Source organism: Dendronephthya gigantea, unplaced genomic scaffold (assembly GCF_004324835.1).
Source record: "Dendronephthya gigantea isolate DGI-Jeju-01 unplaced genomic scaffold, DenGig_1.0 000028F, whole genome shotgun sequence".
Taxonomy (NCBI): domain Eukaryota; kingdom Metazoa; phylum Cnidaria; class Anthozoa; order Malacalcyonacea; family Nephtheidae; genus Dendronephthya; species Dendronephthya gigantea.
This window is the reverse complement of record NW_021163038.1, coordinates 329,557-343,659: the sequence shown is the minus strand read 5'-3', so window position 1 is coordinate 343,659 and position 14,103 is coordinate 329,557. Positions and strand designations below refer to the sequence as shown.

The following is a 14,103-nucleotide window of genomic DNA, read 5'->3' as shown; positions in this document are numbered from 1 at the left end:
ATATATTCTTTCAAAGCTAAAACAAATTAGCCCACGCATGTTCCTATGACCTTGTCTTTTATTAAATCGAATTTAGTTTCACTTTTCTCCAATTTTCATTTTCGCTTGTAAGTCTTTATAACGTTCTGCATGTGTTAAAAAGAATTATTTATTGTTTCCACCCAAGAACAGCAAAGATTAAGACCAGGGCAGCAAGAAGCACCCCTGGAGTAGTATATTCTCTCAGGAGTTTTGAAAAGTGTTCTGAGAGATCTGATAATGCGGTTTTTTCTCAGATGGCTGTTGGGTTTATGGCTTTGGATAAGAAAGAATGTGCCTTTACCAAGGTTAATAATAACGAAATACGACCATGACAGCGACTACAGTGACAGTGACGATGACGATGTATGCAGAGTGCCGTATGATTCTAGGACAGGAGTCTATGACGAAGTTGATCATGTTAACTCTGACGGAGGCTTAGGCCGAGCGACCCGAATACTTGAAGGTCAGTTGAAGCTTCGAAATTCAGTTTTCAATACAGTGACATTCTGAACATATCCAACATGAACATATACATGCTCACCCATAAAATGAAAATCATTTATACTTTCTGTCTGAGATGAAACAACTGCGATGTAACACTTTTTATAAATGGATCATTTCCTTTCATTAATAGTTTCATTGAGAAGAAATGATGAAGAAAAAATTGTTCGAATGAAGGTAAGTTAGATACATGTGAGTTGGAAATGCGATTACGCTTGGCAATGCAACTGACGTCGCTCAAATTACTCTGAGAGAGAATATAATAATCTAGCTGTATCCTGGACAACTCAAACACACTGAAATAAAGTTTTCATTTCTATAGAATCCCTACTGCGTTCTCATAATCAACATAAACTTTGATGGCAAGATGGGTCCTCGAAATGGCGGCGAAGCGGATCGGGAAAATATCGAGAGGTTACTCAGTAATGCTGGATTTAACACCGTTCATGTTCATAATGACGTTGTACGCAAAGACACCCTGGAAATCATGGATCGTATCTCAAACTCGCCTGAAATAGGTACGTTCAATCGTTATATTTTTTCAGGAATTATTAAACTGTGGACGTAAATTCTTGAAGAGCGTGTGGATAAGATGAACTGATGAAGGACGATCAGATTTTCTAAACGTTGAAAGATTTTGAGGCACTATGATCATGATCACCTTATTGTGACTAGGTCTGGCGTGTAGAGACGAAGAGATGAACTCGATGAGGGAAATCATTCATAGCAAATGAAAATAAACTTTCTCTTTTCATTTTTCGCTTTCTTTTTCTCGCTTATTTTCACTTCAGCTGCCCATGATGGCCTTCTTGTGTTTATATCAAGTCATGGCAGAAGAAAAGGTATTTTAACAACGGATAAGAAGATTGTCGAAGTCGACGAAATGACATCACGGGTGAACGGGAAGCAATGTGAAGCTCTGCGTGGAAAACCAAAGATGTTCTTCATCTCAGCTTGCCGGGGAACGAAGACCGACCGCGGAGTTCCTATAAAGCAAGGTCCTATAACCCATGATGCAGGTTTCGATGAGAAAGTCGTACCCAGACTTCCAACACAAGCAGATTTTTTAGTATGCTACTCCACTACCCCGGATCATATCTCCCACCGAAGATTCACCCTAGGGGTGAAAAGTTCCCCGAAAATGGGAACATGGTTGATCAGCGCGCTAACCCGAGTCTTTGAGGAACGAATGAAAGATGAAGACGTCATGGAAATGTTAACACGTGTTAATGCAATCGTTGCCGACATGTCAAGTCATGATGATCACGTGAACGGTACGAAGCAAATGCCAGTCCAGATGTTCATGTTAAGACATCGAGTGTATTTAGGTCATCCAGATCGGATCTCATAAACATAACTGGACATGATAATATCAATGCAGCGTGGGATAGAAAGAACTACATAAGCTCTATTTTATTCCAATAGATAAATATCTCAAGACGTAATTTCCTGAATGTACCAGAATTTATGGTTAGCATTAAAGTATTGCGACAATGTCAACAGACATTTCCTAGAAAATCCTGTTTTTTATAGTTCGTCACTAAATTGTTCTACTTATAACTAAAGATTCTAGTTTCATCCGTGACCGGCTGTCCTGACATAGCTTGCCCAAGATCCTCACTGAGCTCAGCTATTTTTGCTGGTTTATCATAGTAAGTGACAGCCTGTGCCATAGCATGCGCACGCTTGGTCGGATTCCCACTTTTGAAGATGCCCGAGCCGACAAACACACCATCCATGCCTAACTGCATGAGCAATGACACGTCAGCTGGTGTTGCTAAGAAACAATTAGATTGGATGTGAATATTTGTGCACACTTTGATATTTTGAGATCTATGTTTGAAGATTTCAAAATTTCAAAAAAGACAAATTAATTTCATTTCAGGCATGCTGTTAAATTCTCTTGTTGTAGTCAACATTAGAATTTTTTGAAAAAATTATCAGCCTGAGAGTATATATATCAAGGTCTTAGACTTTTCTGAAATCATCATTTTGATGACCTAAACCACAACGAACTAACTTCTGACACATTTTAAAGTCCAATTTCATATGACACACAACTCAACGGAACTTACCCAGGCCCCCTGCAGCAAAGTTGACAACCGGCAATCTTCCCAACTCAGCCGTCTTCTTCAGCAGTTCGTACGACACTTGAAGCTCCTTAGCATACGCATAAAGCTCAGAACTTTCCATGGATTGTGCTCGCTTTATTTCACTGTTGATCTGTCTTGCATGACGAACTGCTTCTGCAACATCACCTAAAAACATAATTGTGGGTTTATACTTATGCAATCTATATGCACAGACTGAAGGACCAAGCTATATGGTAGAGCACAAAGCATGGAATATATAATGTTTGCCTACCAGTTCCTGCTTCGCCCTTTGTCCTGATCATAGCGGCTCCTTCATCAATCCTTCTCAATGCTTCACCCAAGTTTCGAGCCCCACATACAAAGGGGATTTTGAATGGATGTTTGTGGATATGGTGGGTGTAATCCGCTGGAGTCAAAACTGGAACAAAGTTGATTTAATAAGCCTCCGAGAAAAACACACATTGCCAGGATCATTGATGGTGATTTCCATCACCTCTAGTGGCATGGTTTTATAAGGGGATAAGTTATCGCATATCAAATACCTTCACTCTCATCAATCATGTCCACTCCAATTTCCTGCAAGATCTGAGCCTCAGCAAAATGTCCAATGCGAGCTTTAGCCATAACTGGGATTGTCACTGCAGCAATGATTTCCTTAATCATCTATAACAAAAACTGAATATATTGGGAAATGATAAACACACAGTTGAAACAATAACTTTTTGGCTACCTTTGGATCTGACATTCTTGCCACTCCACCCTGTTTACGAATATCTGCAGGCACTCGTTCTAGAGCCATCACAGCACATGCCTAAATAAACAAGGTTGTATCAATGTAAGTTTTTTAATTGCTTAAACAAACAGAAATCATTTCAATGAGATGTCATACCCCAGCTGCTTCAGCAATCTTTGCTTGCTCTGCATTTACGACATCCATGACAATGCCACCTTTTGCCATTTGAGCTAAGCCTGACTTCACCTTAAATGTTCCTACATGGATATTCATAGTTATACAGGTTATACAGTGATTGATAGTTAATACACTATAAAATAACCTTGATTATAGTTTACCTGTTTGATGATTCACATCAGTTTTAACATGGTTTGCTACTTGTCCATTCATGATGCTTTTCTTTGAAAGATTTACAACATTATCAACAGCAATATCTTAAAGAAAAAGTAAAGTAACAATGGATGTGTGAATGGTACAAATGGCTGGCAAGATAGTCAAATATGGGACAAATGGTATGCATGACTGCAGACTGAATAGAATATAAGTGATAGAAGGAAAAAATTGTTTAAAAGGTAATCTCTAGCAGCAAACCAACATTTCTATTTCTATTGCACTATGCTTCGTGGAAAAATTCACAAAACAATCTAAAGCTTGTTTTAAACAGATATCTTTGCTACAATATATTCATATCCTAAACGTCCACGTGTAGTTAATTATTTATAATCAATATCTTGCATTGAAACATATCCTCACTTCATAAATCGTGATAAATGTTAGTATACTTACGATTTTGCATGGTTCTGTTTTTAATAGTGAAAGCCTTTTTGGGAGTCTTTACTTTTTAAGGGTCTTCCCAGAACAGGAGATTGGAGAATTGGATTATTTTTCGATGATCACGAGCTCTTATTTCACCTGATATTACATCAGACTGGGTAATATTGATGTAACAACAGGAAAAATTTCACAGGAAATGTGTATGATATAGGACGCTTTTCCTCTCTCTGGACGTAAATACTTTCGGTTTAACAAATCATTGGAGCTATTTGGAGCACTGTAAAGACAGAATTATAAACGTCAAGCTCTTTAATCAATTGTAAGCCCCTCCCACAAACCACAGATCAATAAACTAACTTTGCAACAAAAATATAAAAATAATTCTTGTACAAAAATACGTCAAAATATCTGACGTTTTCACAGCAGTAATAACGTATATTACATAACGTATGTTACATAACGTATATTACATAATAAATTGAGGAAATAGCATCATTTTATGACCTCAGACAAACCACACAGAGAACTAAATACGTCACTCTATAAGATGTTATAGCCCATTGAACCGTGTAATATCGAGAGAAAGTGGAAACACAAGGGTTGTATTTATAAATATCACAGAACACAATAGAGAGGTTACTTACTCTTTGCTCTACCACAAAATGAACCTGAAAGTTGGTGTTCTTGCAATACAAGGTGGCTTTTCAGAGCATGAGTATGCTTTGCTAAGATGCCTGAAACAAAATGGTGGTGTCTTGGATAACCTGAATCTTGAAATTTCTAGGGTTACCCAAGCTGAAGATGTTAAAGGTTTAGATGGCCTGATTATCCCTGGTGGGGAAAGCTCGGTTAGTTCACTGATTATGGATGATGCGATCTTGGATGAATTAAACATTTGGGCAAATGATGATAAACATGTTGTGTTTGGGACATGCGCTGGCTTGATTGCACTGTCAAAGAATATTGAGAACTCTATGGAAGGCCAACAGAGTCGCTTTTCGAAGGTAAAACTTAAAAAAATTATCGTCAAATTGACTATTAATCATCTAGAGCCAATGCAGTACTACTTTATCAATGACAGACTACATTCCATATGTCATGGTCTATACTGTGAAAATTAAATGCAAGATATTTTCTCTTTCTAGTTGGCAAGAATCAATGTAACGACAAGTCGAAATTTCTTTGGAAGACAACTGAACAGCTTTGAAGGACAAGTAGCTATCAATGAAAAAGCAGTCTCCAAATTTGCCAAGAATAAGCCACAAGATATTTTCAATGGGGTATTTATAAGAGCACCAGGAATTGTGGCTATAAATGGCCTGGCAGTCAAAACTCTTGCAACACTTCATATTGAGGGTACGGATGTCATTGTAGGGGTTGAAGAGAAGAATTGCATTGCGTTAGCATTCCATCCTGAACTCACAGAAGACATAAGATGGCATGCATATTTTCTAAATATGATCATGGAAAGAAAATAAACCAAACATATTGTAAATAAATATAAACTATGTTTCAAAAAACTATGTTTTATGAGGTTTTTAGACTTGATTACAAGAAGAAAATTGGTAAGATACAACTATTAAATGTTTCTCTATGCTTCAGGGCTGCCTTATCAATTTTAATTGTAGAATAATGTTAATTACATGTACCATTATTCATGCTAAACTTATATGCAAAACAATGCTTTAACAATTTTGAGCCAGCTGCTTTGTGGGTTCACTTATTCGAAGCTGTGCATTAAGCAGTTTGCCCCACAGGAAGTTGTATGGATGACAATATTTTGTCTCCTGATTGTTACAATCAATCAGTTCCATTCCTTCGTTGGCCCACTTAAATATCCCTCCCTCAAGATTATATATTTTGGACACAATGTCAATTTGTTCTGTTTCTATCAATCTTCTAAATTGACGGTAGAGTTTTTGTGCCATCGCTGATGAGCGATAACCGACTGAACAGTAACAAACAACCCTGACATGATAGTTTGAGATATCTGAAATAAAAAATGAAATCAGCAATGTCAGCAATTGTCTTCTGAAGATGTTCCATAAAAGGATGCAAAATAATTGCAAATTCAGAATAGTTCAATACAAAAGACAATCAAATGATGGACAATACTGTCTGGCAATGTTGTAATAGTTATATTTGACAAGCTGTCTTGACATTGATGTAATAGAGACACGACCTGATTTGACTGAAAGACATATTTTGATAACCATCCTGTTATATAATTCATTCCCTTCCTTACCTTCTAACTTCTCTTTTATCTTCGTCATAACCTGGTCAACAGCCTCGTCTGGTTCAACTCGTATTGCATTTGGCAAATGACTCACTTCATATTCATCTTGCTCACGAACATCCTGGAAACAAATGCGGATATAAAACTATATTCATAAATATTTCCTCAAACACCTCATATAAATCCAAAATAATGAAAATACAACAGAGTTTATTTGCTATTATCTGCTACTAACCAATAAAATAAGGTTTTTATACTTGTTTCCAACTATAAATTCATCCAGATCTTTCGTTTGCAGTTGTTTAACATTTGGAAAAGTTTTTCTGATGCCAAAAAGAGCTACGCGCATTGAGATTGAATCCGCCATCTTGGTGCAGCCAGTGAGCTCTATATAATGTGGAGTGTGGACTGTGGAGCTCTACCCACTGGGGACCTTAAATCCTTTAAAGTGCCTATATCACTTGTGGGATCTTTGCGGATTTGAATAGGGCTTGAAAAATTTGTTTATAAGTTCTACAATCTTTTTTGACATAATTAAATAGTTTCGAAAATACGTCGGTTGGGGGGACTGGGACTCAGGAATGATTTGCAAACACGCCGTCTTTTATAATGTAAACATGAAGAGTTTCACTGGCGATATAGTTTGCGCTTTTCAAGAAATAAATGCGGGAACGGTGCGTTGTGTATGGCTGTAGCAACTGGGCGAGTTTTTCTCAAAATATTTTACGTTATTGGAAGATCGAATTAAAATACAAAGAACTCGGTTCCTGAGTCCCAGGCCCCGAGCACGACGGAAATTTAGTCAAATCGTCATGTTTAGATGTAAATATTTCCGAAACTATTTAACTTTATCAAAAAAGGTTGTAGAACTTATAAACTAATTTTTCAAGCTCTATTCAAATCCGTAAAGATCCCACAAGTGATATAGGCACTTTAAATAAATGTTAAGATAAAGCGTTGTTGTATATTATCAACTGTACCAATCTAACGAGATATAAGACGTTGAAAACATTGTGTTTACGTTTAGGGACAATTGTATAGAGCCTAATTCGAGGTAGCGCTCAGTGGGTCCTGAAATGCAGACGTTCTGCATAGGACGCAATAAACGAACGTATATCACGTCAGAAACTCCCATAGGTATTTAATATTCCGTTTCTTTTCAATGAAGCATTGTATTGATAGCTGCCGTCGTCGTGTTCCCATCCGCTACATGCTTAAGGTCCCTACTGGCTCTACCATATCTACAGGGTGTCTCAAAAAAACGCAACCACTTAAATATGCAAGAATATTAATATTGTTCAGGTTTGCACCATAGTTCAACTAAAATGACTTTTAGCATTTTAAATGAAGCATTTTCAATTCTCAGAGGTGCGTATCTGTTGCGCTTTAGAGCTATACAGGGTGTCTCAAAAAAAACGCAACCACTTAATATTCTAAAATTCATATTGTTCATAAGCTCAATAGATTTTATGCCCCTGGGATTTTAAAATGGCTTCTAATCGTACAGTTCATTACTAATAGTCAAATCAGCTAAACTAATAATGGTACAGCTAACAACCGAACAACGAGTTTTTATTGTCGTGCATGATAACTTGAATGCTAATTGTCGACCTTGTAAAATAAATTGTATATAAAATTTAACTCGTTAAATACTTTCAACTCAGCTCGTTGGTTTACGCACCCGACTTTGTTTACCGACGATTGTGCCGCTAGGATATGATTACAAGCATTCGAGGGGCCAAACGTCTTTTGTGTTGTAGAACAAAGAGGATATTCATGATATTAAGTGGTTGCGTTTTTTTTGATACACCCTGTATTAATGTTCTGCATATTTAAGTGTTGCGTCTTTTTTTGAGACACCCTGTACGTCAAAAGTTTCGCCTCGAATGCATTCAAACAATAGATAATGAATGATAATGACGTTTAACTTTAATGACGTATATTATCTAATTATCCCTTGTTTGAAATTCATTCGATGCGACCAAAATACGACGTGGTTTAACGTAAGCCTTAAGGCTGCTTTCCACTTTCCGCGTTTTTTATACGCACGTACACGTACGGAGAATTTTAAATGCTTTTAAATTTTTATTATTTAACATCTAGGTCAACTAATGCTTACTAAAATATGCAGAAAACTAAGTTCCTTCGATTTATTCACTTAGATTTTTCAAAGGTAACATGAATAAGGATTTAGACTTTTACGTACGTGCGTATGAAGAACGCGTAGGTGCATGGAAACTGACAGCCTTTAGGGTACTAACACACAAATTAGTTGGCGTTTTTGTGGGGTCTTTTCAACGATGTTTTAATGCCAAACCTTCACATTCCAGTATTTGTGTGTTGTGTCAGTATGTTGAATGTTAGTAGAGACAGCGTAAAGCCATTATTTGCAATAAGAAATGTAATTAAATCTATGCATTATTGGAATTCTTTTGCAACAAAGAACTTAAAAGTTAAATCAATCGTCAAAACTGAAAAGACCTTCCTTTGACGAGCACCTGTCTTTGAAGTAACCAAGGAGATATCTCCGCCGGGGGGTGAACGGAACGTTGGTCGAAGACGAAGAAGACGGAAAGATTACGTTGGTCAAAATGTTTGCACAGGACTGCAAGCAGGGAGTGAAGTTCAGTCTAACGTCCACGTTTCTCTACATAGTCCCAAAGTCTTCATCAACCAGTTATTTGGGTCGAGCTCGATTGTTTCCAAACAAACGAAACGAAATACCAAACCAATCATTCAGTAAACAATAAACTTAACTTGTTCAATGTTCATTGTGTCGTAATCGAGGTAATCCGAACTAGAATCATTGAATTCACTTTAAACGATAATTAATGTCTTGCATTATGATTGTCTGAAGCAGTTTAATTTTGTGTGTTTTACCAAATAATGGAATTGATATTGTCTGTGATGAACGCGTTGATTTAACGACTAAATTTTGTTCATGTAAGTAAAGAAAACTGAGGAAGAATTGGAGAAGTTTGTGATTGACTGACTCATGCAAGTGGGCAACTAGAAAAACCTCTCAAGTGCACACGCCAGTTCTCCTCCCTCGTCATAAAACAACCCTTAGGCGGTGAGAGTTGCTGACCAAGGGGCCATTACCAAATACGGTGACTCCAAGTTCTGTTGTAATATCACAAGCCTCTAGGAGGAATTTTAAACGGAAATCTTGTGCCTTCAAGAAGCACTTTTGCAACTAACAAACCTCTTGTGCGGCGAAGCATTTAATTCCTCCGTATCACAAAGAGAAACTTGTAAGCGAAGAATCAGCCCGAGATATCCCTCAAAATTTTGTCCAAATGTCAGTACCCCCCTTCGCCCAATATTAACGTCTTTGTGACGCTCCTCAATATATGGGGAAATGCAAATTTTCATTATAAAGAGCTTCAGCCACAAAACCGGTCTTGGCATTCGTGGTTGGTTAAAGTGCAGGACACATCAAGAGAAACTCAGAGTTTTTGACAAATTTGGACTGTTGAATCTAGTTGGATTTAGGTATGTCGAATGTCGATGATATTACTTATTGTTGTATTTCTTGAGATATACTTCATTTTTTTATTAAGCGTGTTTAATGACGCACTTAGGAACTAAATTCAACTAACAGATGTGAAAACATATTTAACACCAGTAATCCGTTCCTGAGTTGCATTCCGACAAATGTATGTCGTGTTCCCTCTTGGAGTCTTAAGAGAGAGAGAGAAATTTCAACTGTGTCCGCTTCCACACTCAAGATATGTTGTTACCATTGTTAGTGTAATTAACATCAGTATATTGATTTATGAATAAGATCACTAAAAGTCGGAATCGATTGCTGTGTGTAACAAAAAACAGTATCTGAAAACTCTATAGATTTAGAGGTTTGTTTGCTCCAAACTTTTAACTGCTGAGATAATTCAGTTGTGGTGAATCGAATTTTTACGATTACACGCATCGATTCATTACTGCGGGCTACGAAATTACTGCCTATGAGCCGTTCAGATGTAACATGAAAAAAGGACACAGTGACAAAAAACACGTATCCAGTGTGAACATAACATTAACCTAGACGTTAACATCGCAAGCGTCTTACGCCAGGGACCTACCTGGGTTCTAGGGCTGAAATTTTAACCTTATTCCGCGTGGGCGGAAATCCTTCACTCTTGGGCCGGCTTTGAAAACTTGTCTATAAACTATTAAACTAATCATATTTATTAGAATTCCACAGAATTAGAACAAAGTATGTGGTTTGACTGATCGCATACTTGTCATAAGCGCGTCATTTATGCAGCTTGGAATGAAATATGCCAGCTTTTAGTGCTTGATTTTATTGCTTACAAAAGCTGTAAGAACAGTCTAGTCCACTAAACCTCCAAGCCTCCAAAGGTTGATATTTGTGAAGTGTTAGATAACAGACAGAACTAACATCGCGATATTGAGGCTGCAACAGTAACTTGCAAGCGCTGTTCACGCAAAGTTCAAAACTACAAGAATACTCGAGAGTTTGATCCTTTTCAAACGGTATAATAATAGCTTGGGTTAGACAAGACCTTTGGATTTTACTGCAATTACGGTCTGTTTCATGTTTTGTAATCTATACTGATCACATAGTAGTTATAGCATGAAATGTTACACATTAAAAATGCCATACTGTTTTTCCATTCATAAACGTTCATTGATACTTTCATTAGCTAAGAATTATACACAATATACTTTGTTTGGTGTACGATTAAGATCAGCCAAGAATTAATGTTTTACCAATAGACCTTCCCCCTGTTAGCTTTGAAGCGCGCATTGCGTGACGGTAGTTGCCTATCAAGCAACTTTGAGTTGCGATATCTCTCTGCTTGGAAGCGATATTGTTTGTAAGAAAACCTTGCTGATTCTTCTTGCATCGTTGTCGAACTTAATCGCTCCAACACATGGCGAAATAACAACTCAAATGGACTCCGATAATCAACTACCGCCACGCATTGCGCGCTTGAAAGCTAAAAGGCAAAAGTCTATTGTCAGGGTTTTTTTTGCTATGTTCTGTCCCGGTCTCTGGGAATAGGGTGAGTGTTTAATACCTCAAATAATTATAAATAATATACTTTGTTTGCTTTATGATTAAGAGCAACCAAGAATGTTCCAGCAACTGTCAGGTTTTTTGTTCTTTGTTCTGGTCGGGTATACCGGTAAGTGTTTAAAATCTCAAATATCTATTTACACGTACGGGCACGAAATGGAACAAGGAACCTTCGCTGGAACTTTGAAGATATTAACAGTCACCGTTTCCTGTGTTCACAATGAAACACAAGTTTCTACATAAAAACAGTTCCACAACATTAACTTATGAATTGTCCGAAAAAAATCAATCCTCTTCATCATTATGGATTAATGAGTGTTTAATTGTGTAATGATTTTCAGTAAGCGCTTGTCTTTATATTGAGTCGCATATTTAATTTATATTAACGAGCATTCAAGCATTTCTCAAGAAACATATATTGTATGTTTTAGCTGCAGCTGGGGATACAAAATGGGATCATACCTCAGTCAAATATGGTAGGTAGCTGTAGCGACCTATAGCGGTCGACTCGCATGAATGACCTTTTTGTTATTACGATAACGCTGTACATTACCAGTCATCAGAGGTAACTAAACACCATCAACACCGCGAGACAAGCAAGCGGGAGGGAAATTGTTTTCTCGTGCTCCGTGAGTCAGTGGCTCTTCACGTCTGACGCGCTAAAATGTTTCGTTTTTAAACTCTTCAGGAGTCTACACATGGGCCAAGCATTTTCCTCAATGCAACGGCACACGCCAATCCCCAATTGACATCAAGGATCCAACCTACAACAAAGACCTAGGAAATATCGCGTTCCAAAATTATGGCGCAATCCCATCCAATGTGAATGTCATTGCCAAAAATACCGGCCATTCGTACAGTGTCTCCTTCACTGGTTTCACTGCCTCAAACACCCCAAAAATTAGTGCCGGAGGTTTGCCTGGTGAGTTCAAACTGGCTGCTTTTCATTTTCATTGGGGCTCGAATCATACCTTAGGGTCAGAACATTTTGTCAATGGAAAGTCCTACCCTTCAGAGGTGAGAAATATATAATGACGCATGTTTCTTGATGAAATTATAAGACATGATCTGCTATAATATTCTTTTATAATTTTAGCTTCATTTGGTTCATCTCAATTCCAAATATGCCAGCGTTTCTGTTGGTCTCACGAAATCTGATGGTTTGGCCGTCCTTGGAGTGTTACTCAAGGTGCTTAAGGTTTTTTTGTTAATATCGTCACATATCAACATATTAATATACTCGTTTTCACCGCAGCAAGGAAAGAGAAACAGCAATTTTGACTTTCTTCATCACGAAAAGAACAACGTGACAGAGCCAAGTAAGTGGAATAATTCGTTTAAGCGGTAGAGACGGGCGAAAAATAAAGAAAACTCCAACAAGCACAAACATAATAAATATCAGAAACCGTCGTTAGTGAAACAGAAATAGACAGGAACAAAACAAAAGCAGACGCAAACGAACCAAATATTTTACGTCGGTATGCTTTTTTACTTCAGATTCTGAAGCCAAATTCAATCTTACTTCATTAATGGGTTTACTTCCCGTTGATAAATCATTCTATCGCTACAATGGATCCTTGACCACACCCGGCTGTCAAGAAGTTGTCACATGGACCGTCTTCTCCCATCCTGTTGAGATAGCTCATGAACAGGTAACATCATCTACATATACAAACTCTCCTGACATAAGCCGTTCAGTGAAAACGTTTTGTCCGTTAGATATACTGTCTGCACAAGTCGTTTGTTCTGAGACCATGTTTCAGGTTTTTCTCACAAAGACCACATCACACAAGTTGCTGTTAGCAGAGGCTGACTTAGCTCATAAAATGCATGTGTATTTTTTCCAGTTGGAAGAACTACGAAACGTGAAATTTGTTGACCCAATGAACATGACCAAACCATTGGTTAACAACCACAGACCTATTCAAGCTCTCAATGCACGCATGGTCCTATCCAACTTTGATGAAACTGCCAGCAAAACAAATCCCACAATGTCTACCACAACAGCTGGTGCTGCTAGTGGAATGAATGAAAATATGTTTATATTTCTTGCGAGTTTGTGCTTAGCTTTATGCTTGTTCTTATAAATATGATTCCAATTTGGACATGACTGCATATATACCCCTTGTAGCATGATTACTTTTAAACACTGCACAGGAACTTTCAGATAAAATTATCACAATAAACAGCTTATCCTTGAAGTTTAGAAATTTATGAATAAATGCACAAGTTTCCATTTTACCACTGGCGTACTATAATTGTGCTTGTGGCTGATTCAACTTAACAGTATGAGAAGATGCATGAACCAACCTCAATTGATAACTTAGATAACTAGTTTATTTACTTTATTTTAGTTATTTAGGTAATAATGCACAAAAACAATGGAAGTTCTTTACAATACAACTCGCTACAATCTCTTTCAGACTGCTGGTTTTATATTTAAAAAATGCTGTCAAATTACTGACATGTTCCGTCTTCAAAATTACCACCGTTGATCCCACAATCACCTCATCAGGCAATTATATCCTTCTTTGATCTACTGTATCCCTCGTTTATAACCTCTGGCTTTCAGACTTTCTGTCTCCTGACATCGTTTTTTACCCCTATTCCTCTAGCCTTCATTTGCAAGTTTTCCTTGCGAGTTTCATTTGCCAAGTGCCTGGAAATACTGCTTTTAGTTTTACTAAATATCCCCGGCAAC

General features: G+C 37.4%; 5 protein-coding genes across 8 annotated transcripts; 3 read left to right on the top strand and 2 right to left on the bottom strand.

Moving 5' to 3' along the window:
- Positions 1–158: 158 nt before the first annotated feature.
- LOC114523840 (caspase-7-like) lies at positions 159–2,017 on the top strand. The gene is made up of 4 exons (XM_028544877.1): positions 159–484; positions 656–699; positions 845–1,040; positions 1,314–2,017. Exons 1-4 carry the CDS (start codon positions 259–261, stop codon positions 1,871–1,873), a joined length of 1,026 nt encoding a protein of 341 aa, XP_028400678.1. The 5' UTR covers positions 159–258; the 3' UTR covers positions 1,874–2,017.
- LOC114523841 (probable pyridoxal 5'-phosphate synthase subunit PDX1) lies at positions 1,906–4,857 on the bottom strand. Of its 4 annotated transcripts, none has more exons than XM_028544881.1 (9): positions 4,767–4,857; positions 4,135–4,399; positions 3,687–3,782; positions 3,505–3,605; positions 3,346–3,426; positions 3,158–3,278; positions 2,887–3,033; positions 2,598–2,780; positions 1,906–2,299 (listed from the first exon to the last, which is right to left on the bottom strand). In XM_028544881.1, exons 2-9 carry the CDS (start codon positions 4,142–4,144, stop codon positions 2,073–2,075), a joined length of 966 nt encoding a protein of 321 aa, XP_028400682.1. In that variant the 5' UTR covers positions 4,145–4,399; positions 4,767–4,857; the 3' UTR covers positions 1,906–2,072. The 4 variants fall into 4 exon arrangements, with proteins under 4 accessions (XP_028400682.1, XP_028400679.1, XP_028400683.1 ...); XM_028544878.1 differs by lacking the exon at positions 4,767–4,857 and adding an exon at positions 4,627–4,693; XM_028544882.1 differs by lacking the exon at positions 4,767–4,857 and adding an exon at positions 4,480–4,562.
- LOC114523842 (pyridoxal 5'-phosphate synthase subunit PdxT-like) lies at positions 4,693–5,634 on the top strand. The gene is made up of 2 exons (XM_028544883.1): positions 4,693–5,126; positions 5,268–5,634. The coding sequence occupies exons 1-2, from the start codon at positions 4,785–4,787 to the stop codon at positions 5,598–5,600; spliced, it is 675 nt and encodes a 224-aa protein (XP_028400684.1). The 5' UTR covers positions 4,693–4,784; the 3' UTR covers positions 5,601–5,634.
- Positions 5,635–5,793: 159 nt separating this feature from the next.
- LOC114523843 (adenylyltransferase and sulfurtransferase UBA4-like) lies at positions 5,794–6,760 on the bottom strand. Its single transcript, XM_028544884.1, has 3 exons — positions 6,594–6,760; positions 6,368–6,479; positions 5,794–6,112 (listed from the first exon to the last, which is right to left on the bottom strand). The coding sequence occupies exons 1-3, from the start codon at positions 6,723–6,725 to the stop codon at positions 5,808–5,810; spliced, it is 549 nt and encodes a 182-aa protein (XP_028400685.1). The 5' UTR covers positions 6,726–6,760; the 3' UTR covers positions 5,794–5,807.
- A 1,935-nt stretch (positions 6,761–8,695) lies between these two features.
- LOC114523533 (carbonic anhydrase 1-like) lies at positions 8,696–13,819 on the top strand. The gene is made up of 8 exons (XM_028544492.1): positions 8,696–9,853; positions 11,449–11,511; positions 11,834–11,878; positions 12,091–12,419; positions 12,499–12,591; positions 12,658–12,721; positions 12,900–13,054; positions 13,250–13,819. Exons 2-8 carry the CDS (start codon positions 11,460–11,462, stop codon positions 13,487–13,489), a joined length of 978 nt encoding a protein of 325 aa, XP_028400293.1. The 5' UTR covers positions 8,696–9,853; positions 11,449–11,459; the 3' UTR covers positions 13,490–13,819.
- Positions 13,820–14,103: the final 284 nt, after the last annotated feature.

Coding starts and splice junctions, on each gene's coding strand:
- LOC114523840 (XM_028544877.1), top strand. CDS start 259: ATGCGGTTTTTTCTCAGATGGCTGTTGGGTTTATGGCTTTGGATAAGA. Junction 485..655: donor AGCGACCCGAATACTTGAAG/GTCAGTTGAAGC, acceptor TTTCATTAATAG/TTTCATTGAGAAGAAATGAT. Junction 1,041..1,313: donor CTCAAACTCGCCTGAAATAG/GTACGTTCAATC, acceptor TTTTCACTTCAG/CTGCCCATGATGGCCTTCTT.
- LOC114523841 (XM_028544881.1), bottom strand. Junction 3,279..3,345: donor CAAGAATGTCAGATCCAAAG/GTAGCCAAAAAG, acceptor TTTTTGTTATAG/ATGATTAAGGAAATCATTGC. Junction 3,034..3,157: donor CATGATTGATGAGAGTGAAG/GTATTTGATATG, acceptor ACTTTGTTCCAG/TTTTGACTCCAGCGGATTAC.
- LOC114523842 (XM_028544883.1), top strand. CDS start 4,785: ATGAACCTGAAAGTTGGTGTTCTTGCAATACAAGGTGGCTTTTCAGAG. Junction 5,127..5,267: donor AACAGAGTCGCTTTTCGAAG/GTAAAACTTAAA, acceptor TTCTCTTTCTAG/TTGGCAAGAATCAATGTAAC.
- LOC114523843 (XM_028544884.1), bottom strand. CDS start 6,725: ATGGCGGATTCAATCTCAATGCGCGTAGCTCTTTTTGGCATCAGAAAA. Junction 6,480..6,593: donor ATAAAAACCTTATTTTATTG/GTTAGTAGCAGA, acceptor ATTTGTTTCCAG/GATGTTCGTGAGCAAGATGA. Junction 6,113..6,367: donor GATAAAAGAGAAGTTAGAAG/GTAAGGAAGGGA, acceptor TTTTTATTTCAG/ATATCTCAAACTATCATGTC.
- LOC114523533 (XM_028544492.1), top strand. CDS start 11,460: ATGTTCCAGCAACTGTCAGGTTTTTTGTTCTTTGTTCTGGTCGGGTAT. Junction 12,592..12,657: donor TCCTTGGAGTGTTACTCAAG/GTGCTTAAGGTT, acceptor TTTTCACCGCAG/CAAGGAAAGAGAAACAGCAA. Junction 13,055..13,249: donor TTGAGATAGCTCATGAACAG/GTAACATCATCT, acceptor TATTTTTTCCAG/TTGGAAGAACTACGAAACGT.